Source organism: Giraffa tippelskirchi, chromosome 3, assembly GCF_054371585.1.
Source record: "Giraffa tippelskirchi isolate mGirTip1 chromosome 3, T2T-mGirTip1v1.2.pri, whole genome shotgun sequence".
In the NCBI taxonomy this organism is placed as follows: domain Eukaryota; kingdom Metazoa; phylum Chordata; class Mammalia; order Artiodactyla; family Giraffidae; genus Giraffa; species Giraffa tippelskirchi.
The window spans coordinates 80342322-80350061 of record NC_137277.1 but is presented as its reverse complement, the minus strand read 5'-3'; the positions used below and the strand labels follow the sequence as shown (position 1 = coordinate 80350061).

Sequence of the window (7740 nt, the reverse complement as noted above, 5' to 3'; positions counted from 1 at the left end):
GATGTCAGAGGTTAAAAGGACTCTTTTTGTTCTAATATTAGTATATTATCATTGGAGAAAGCTCAGCTCTACAACACTATAATTACAATGTCTATTTTTCTTTCTCTGATAATGACAATGGCAGAAAATGATAAAGTTTGATTTATGTTCCACATCAAATATTCCCTTGCTCTATTGATTACTGCCTACTTCAAATAATTTACCTCTCTCAAAACCCCCCAAAGTAATGCAGGAAGCTGCAAGAAAAATAAAGTGTGAGATGTTGCAACTAGATTTTGAGTATCCATGATGTCTATAATCCATTTTTGGAAAAGAGACAAGTTCAGATTTCCCACATTTTGTCTTGATCTCTAAAGATGCCCAATTCAATGTGATTCATTTATTGTTAATTCCTTGCCTTTTTCCTGGATACCATTGGTGCAGGCCTTCTGCACAAGGGTTTTGGTAAACTTGCTATATTCATTCAATATTTATTCAAAATCATGTTTTGTATAAACAAAAGCATATTATTTTTTTTTCCAATCTACAGAACTTCTATTTCCTTTTCTTGTCTTATTTACTACATAGGACTTCCAGTTGGATGAGAGTTGTGAGAGAGGACGTTCTTATCTTCTTCCCAGTCTTGGGGGGGCGGGGAGGAGTTTCTCACCATTAAATATGATGCTAGTTATATGTTTTTTGTATATGTTCTTTATCAAGTTGAGGAAATTTCTTCTGTTACTAGTTTTCTTAAGAGTTTATTTTTTAAATTACCATAAATATGTGTTAAATTTTCTCCAATGTTATTCCTGAAGCAATTGATATAATCATATGATTTTTCTTTTCTTGCCTGTAGATGTGGTGGATTATACTGACTGATTTTTGAGTATTGGATCAGCTTTGTATATCTGGGGAAAAAATCCCATTGTATGTGAAAGTTTATTTATTCACTGTTGGATTCAATTTGTTAGTATTGTGTTGAGAATTTTTGTGTTTATGAGTAATACTGGTTTGTAGCTTTATGTTAAAACATTGGTCTGGTTTTAGTACACTGTGGTGTACTTAGGGGACAGTGTTCATTTAGAGGATGAATAGTTACTGGTTGACTGACATATACCAAGGTGATCCCCAGATCAAGAAGAGAACTGAGGCCTTCCAGCACAACCTGGGAGTGCTTATTGGAAATGCTAGTTATGTCTACTAGTAAATATTCCCAGAGAAAAACTTGAATGGATTTTTCTAAGACATTTTGCATTGGTTTCCTGGGGTTGCTGTAACAAAGAACAGTTGGCCCTCGGTAGCTGCTGATGCCCAGCAGGAAACTTCCTGCTGATAAAGGAAGTTCCCAAGGTACACGTTATTTTACATGAGGGATTGAGCATTTGGTATCTGTGGAAGAAAGAGGTTTCCTGGAACCCATCCCCAAGTGTACTGAAGGAGAACAATACCACAGCCTTGAAAACAACAGAAATTTATTCTTTCTCAGTTCTGAAGGCTAGAAGTTCCAAATGAAGGCATTAGGAGGATCAGGCTCTCTTGGAAGTCTCTAGGAAAGAACTTCTCGTTGCTCCTCCCCTTCAGGTGGGCTCCGCCTCTGGTGTTGGATGGCTTGCAGCACGTGCACCACAGCAGCCAGCTTCTGCCACCACTTGTCAGCACTTTCTCATGTTTTTCCTCTGTCTCCACGTCTGTCACGGCCTTCTTGAGAGCATTAGTTGTGGACTGAGGGCTCTCCCTGACACGTGAACCAATACAGTTACTCTAATACAGGAACTAAAAACATCACGCAGACACATTTTACTGGGGCCCCTAACTTCCTCTCTAGACAGCATATTAAAAAGCAGAAACATTACTTTGTCAACAAAGGTCCGTCTAGTCAAGGCTATGGTTTTTCCAGTGGTCATGTATGGATGTGAGAGTTGGACGGTGAAGAAACCTGAGCGCCGCAGAAATGATGCTTTTGAACTGTGGTGTTAGAGAAGACTCTAGAGAGTCCCTTGGACTGCAAGGAGATCCAACCAGTCCATCCTAAAGGAGATCAGTCCTGGGTGTTCATTGGAAGGACTGATGTTGAAGCTGAAACTCCTATTCTTTGGCCACCTGATGTGAAGAACTGAGTCATTTGAAAAGACCCTGATGCTGGGAAAGATTGAAGGCAGGAGGAGAAGGGGACGACAGAGGATGAGATGGCTGGATGGCATCACCGACTCGATGGACATGGGTTTGGGTAGACTCTGGGAGTTGGTGATGGACAGGGAGGCCTGGCGTGCTGCGATTCATGGGGTTGCAGAGTTGGACACGACTGAGAGACTGAACTGAACTGAACTTCCTCTCAGGGAGGTCCCCACATAAATTTCCTAGATCCATAGGAAATTCATAGCTTACTCAGTTTTCTCATCCTGATGTTTGGTTTCTTCTCCCCTCTGGTCCTTTAATTTCCCACACTTGGTGGAACAGCGGATAAGTCTTTCAGGTTCCCACATACCCCATTTCCTCACAAGAATGTGTTGAGGTTTTTTTTGGTAGGGGAAATGTTCTTATTTAATCTGATAACCCAGACCAGGATGTGATGAGAATTCTACTACTTCTTTACAACGAACAGAAGTGAATAAATGTGCACTTAAGAGGCATCTTCGAGAGCTGCATTAACTTGCATCAAAAGCAGGCCTTTGAGGGTCATCATGGCAATGGCTGCTAGAAAAGACCCTTTGGAGCAGATGGGCATTTAGCTTTTCTGATCCTGCCAGGTACCTGGTTTCCTACTTTGCACTTCCAGCCGCCCTGCTTGCCAACAGCCTGTTTGTATGGCGGTCTGCATAATATTTGTTACAAAGAAAGGTAGCCTTCTGCCTTTATTAGAATAATAAGAGTTAGAGATTATTTCCCATTGGATAAGCTTCCTTTTTATTTGATCTTTTGAATTTTTATCTTCAAAAAATTTCATTATATGATATTTTAATGCTAATATAAAAAATACCATTTTGTAATTGTTTGAATCAATAAAGTTTTTGGAAAATAACAGTTGTTGAATGACAAAGGGAAAAGCTTGTTTCACTAGCCAGTTCTAGAGCTATTACTTTATAAGTATTGATATTTAAGTGGGTTCTAAATGGGAAAAGAGCCATATCAGGAAGCCATTAGAATTCAAATTGAAAACTTCCAATTGTGTACTTATTGTTTTAGTTTAAAAAAAATCATCAATTTTTCCAGCTACACCTATGGTTAAAATATGTTTTAATTTCACCAGATTTTTATTGCACTAACTGGAAATATATGCACACAAACATCCATGTCTATACAATTTTTTCTGTTCCCTTGTCCTTTGAGGAGGATAGGGTATTAATTTTATGGCATTAAAAAAGAGGATCCAAAAAATTGGATTTGCCAAGTCCTGGCTTAAACAAATGAAATTTCTACTGAACAGAAGGTAGAGCTATCCGGCCAAACGCTCAAACTCCAGAATCAAAGACTTGGTCATCTGGAAGAGTGTCATGCATCCAACTTCCACCCCCAATGCTTGGGTGGTTTGTTATGTTATATAAACTCTCACCCACAGAAGGAATAGTGGTGTGGAGATTCTTGGGGAAAAGCCAAATTCAGCAGCTTTGTGCTTTCCATATTGAGGCTGAATTCATACACAGCTGATAACATTCAAATCTCATCTCATGTGATGAGAGTGGAGAAAATGAATTACTGTTGCTTTGAGCAGGACACTGTTTCATTTAGGGAATGCAAATCTTCTGGCTCTTTGATGCAGCTCAAGATACTGCTTATTATAAATGGAAAAAAGTCTGTCATGCTTTGGCATTTGCACTGACACGCACAATATCAGAGTGTACTAGGAGGAGATATCTTATTTTGTTTCAGCTAACTTATTTCATGGACACACTTAAAATACTGTACCTACCACAGGAATGTCAAAAGCTTCAGATGGCAATTTCTAGGAAGGAATGGTCATGAATAAAAATAAATATGGTGAAACAAGATGCAGTATTTTTTCCTTCCTTCATTTGGAATTCAAATAATCTAAATTTTTGCATTTGGCTTTTTTTTAGATTTACATTTATGAATGAAATGTCAGTTTTAAATAATGTCTGTTCACTATCAGATTATTGAGCCCCAGACACAATAAAATACTGATAATTTGTACTGTGTTGTTAAGATGTACATAAATCCTGGTTTTGGCAGTTTGGACTTAGTCACTGAGAGGTGAGACACCCACGTCTCCACTTATACCTAATGATGTTTTACACCTGATTATATCTGCTTTGGACTTCCCTAGTGGCTCAGGGGGTGAAGCGTCTACCTGCAATGCGAGAGACCTGGGTTCAATCCCCGGGTCAGGATCATCCTCTGGAAAAGGAAATGGCATCCCACTCCAGTACTCTTGCCTGGAAAATTCCATGGACTGAGGAGACTGCCTGGCCAAAGGCCATTGGAAAACAAAGCATTGCCAGCAAATGTCCATCTAGTCAAAGCTATGTTTTTCCAGTAGTCATGTATGGATATGAGAGTTGGACTATAGAGAAAATTGAGCACTGAAGAATTGATGCTTTTGAACTGTGGTGTTGGAGAAGACTCTTGAGAGTCCCTTGAACAGCAAGGAGATCCAACCAGTCAATCCTGAAGGAAATCAGTCCTGAGTATTCATTGGAAGGACTGATGCTGAAGCTGAAACTCCAATACTTTAGCCATCTGATGTGAAGAACTGACTCATTGGAAGGGACCCTGATGCTGGGAAAGATTGAAGGCAGGAGGAGAAGGGGATGACAGAGGATGAGATGGTTGGCTGGCATCACCAACTTGATGGACATGAGTTTGAGTAAGCTCCAGGAGTTGGTGATGGACAGGGAAGCCTGGCATTGCTGCAGTCCAGGGGGTTGCAAAGAGTCAGACACGACTGAGCGACTGAACTGACTGATACCTACTTTAAAATGCTGGGAAAATGGTCCTGGATTTTGACTTTTATCTCCTCAATATTATTTTGACTACTAGAGCCATCACAGATTTTTAAGTTTAAAGTTTCAATTTGGGTGCAGTCCAGATGACCTGAAGCTGTGCTGTGCTTAGTCGCTCTGTCATGTCCAACTCTTTGCAACCCCATGGACTATAGCCCACCAGACTTCTCTGTCCATGTAAATCTCCAGGCAAGAATACTGGAGTGGGTTGCCATGTCCTCATCCAAAGGATCTTCCCAACCCAGGGATAGAGCCCAAGTCTCCACATTGCAGGCGGATTCTTTACTGTCTGAGCCATCAGAGAAGCCCAAGAATACTGGAGTGGGTAAGTATCCCTTCTCCAGGGCATCCTCCCGACCCAGGAATCAAACCAGGGTCTCCTGCATTGCAGGCAGATTCTTTACCAGCTGAGCTATCAGGAAAGCCTGATGATCTGAAGGTTTCTCTCTTAAGTTTCATAGGTTAGGTGAGAGAGTTTTATGTACACTTCATAGAATCTAATTCTAAGTGGTTAGTTTCCAAAACAGGAAATAATACTCAGGCAAACAAATAACATCTTTGTCTTTTTACATTCTCCCATCCATCTCTCCAAAAGAAAAAGGAAAAACAAGCTAGGCTTATCTTTTCTTACCTCTGACAACTATTCAAAAAATATTGAGTGTGACTATGCCTTAGGTGCTGAGAACATAATGATGAACAGGGCTGTCACAGATCCTGCTGATAAGCATCTCTCACTATAGCCAGGAGACAGATGCTCACACATGCAATTCCAACGCAACTATTAAGGGACATGACAAGGGCAACTTGGATGAAGACAGGGCACATGACAGGAACATCTATACTGGACTTGATGGGTCAGAAGGCTTCCTGGGGAGGTTGTGTCTCAAAAGGACCTGGAAGGATAAGCAGGAATTAAGCCACATGAAGTTGGGTGGACCACAGTAAGGCAGTTTTGGGAAGGAGGACTGAAGAGAAGAGCATGATAGGGTACAATGTGAAGTTAGGTATCACTTGATGTTGATCAGAAGGGATGGAACAGAGGCTAGGAATGGAAACATAGGTACTGAAGGGCTTTGTGTGATACCTAAGAAATTTAAACTTGGATAAAGTGGTTAGGAAGTTCTTGCAATAATTTATTTTAAGCCTGTGTCTTGGTTTTAAGTGGTGGTTAGCATTATTGAATGAATCAGCTAAATGTTCCTGCTTCTTTTTCCAAATATTTTAGATATTATAGAATATGCAAAGATTCAAATATGAGGATTCCTATGATAAATTTGTCCTGGAATTGAATGTAAAAAAAAAAAAAAACTTTACCATCAAATGTTTATACATTCTTTTGCTAGGAAATAAAACAGGAAAAAATGATTTTGCCTTATCAGAAGCTCAAAACACATTTTGCGTTGCATTCCTTCAAGGTATCGAGTATAGGTTCTTTAAAATTTTTTTGTCATTTTCATTTTATTGAAAAGTATTTTGATATTGCTAACTGTCCAGAATTTAGAAGTAAATAAGTATAAATCATATATATATATCTCAAAATAGAAACATCATGTCCATTTCCTAAGCTTTTCTTAACTTTTAACCAATAATTTTGGTTCATACTTTCACAAGGGGAATTTTTCATCAAGACAAAAATTTTAATCAAAAGAATAATCACACTTAAGTATTTGAAATTAAATTATAGCCTGAAGAATAACTGAATAGCAAACTCTTCTTCACTGCTATGGGGATTACTGGGTAGTGCTGCTGCTGCTAAGTCGCTTCAGTCGTGTCTGACTCTGTGCGACCCCATAGATGGCAGCCCACCAGGCTCCGCCATCCCTGGGACTCTCCAGGCAAGAACACTGGAGTGGGTTGCCATTTCCTTCTCCAATGCATGAAAGTGAAAAGTGAAAGTGAAGTTGCTCAGTCGTGTCCAGCTCTTCAAGACCCCATGGACTGCAGCACTCCAGGCTCCTCCATCCATGGGATTATCCAGGCAAGAGTACTGGAGTGGGGTGCCATTGCCTTCTCCACTAGGTAGTGAGTAACCTGGAAAAATATGTAGGTAGGTAAGTGGGTAGATAGGTAAATATTAATAAATAGATGGATGGATGGATGTATAGATGATAGATAAAAAGATAGGCAGACACACAGCTACTGGAACTATAACATTACTATCAGCATAATGCTCTATTTCAACATTTGAGCTCTATGTATATATGTATAAAAACATGTGGTGTTTATATATATACATATATATACACTTTATGTTTGATATATAAATCAAATATATCAGGGACTTTATATACCTTATTTGGTCATGCACCATGGGTATATGTATATTCCATTCTGCTCCTCAAAGGATTAGCAACAACTAGCATGCAACAGGTAAAGCAAACCAGTAATTTCCAGGCCTTTACAACCTCAAACCAAAATTTCAACCAAGCTGGCATTAATCAGTTTTTCTGGGTCTCTCTAATGTACACGTTATTAAACTTTCATTTGATTTTCTCCTATTAAAAAGATTCAACCAAACTTACAAAATGGGACAGTAGATCCCATTAAATTAACAAGATAGAGTAAGATAAGAATTTGTTACCTGGGTCTACCAGCCCTCTTTGGACATAAGTAGGTTTTACTCTTTAGCTTCAAATGAGAATAGCGGTTTGGCAAGATATTCACAATACTTGAAACTGGACAAAGAGGGTAGGTGAATTAAGAGATTATGAATTCCCTGGGATACTGCATATATAAAAGTTTTTAATAGGTTTCTATCAAAATTTTTAAGAAAATTAAAAGATTAAATTTTTTAATTAAACTG

At 39.0% G+C, this 7740-nt stretch overlaps 1 protein-coding gene across 1 annotated transcript in view; it reads right to left on the bottom strand.

Annotated features, from left to right (window-relative positions):
- Nucleotides 1-1434: 1434 nt before the first annotated feature.
- Nucleotides 1435-7740, bottom strand: part of CCDC141 (coiled-coil domain containing 141) — a 230821-nt gene continuing 224515 nt past the window's right edge. The window contains exon 25 of the mRNA XM_081579496.1: nucleotides 1435-1714. Within this exon, the coding sequence (XP_081435622.1) occupies nucleotides 1462-1714 (253 nt within the window). The 3' untranslated portion in view covers nucleotides 1435-1461. The remainder of the gene's footprint in view (nucleotides 1715-7740) is intronic.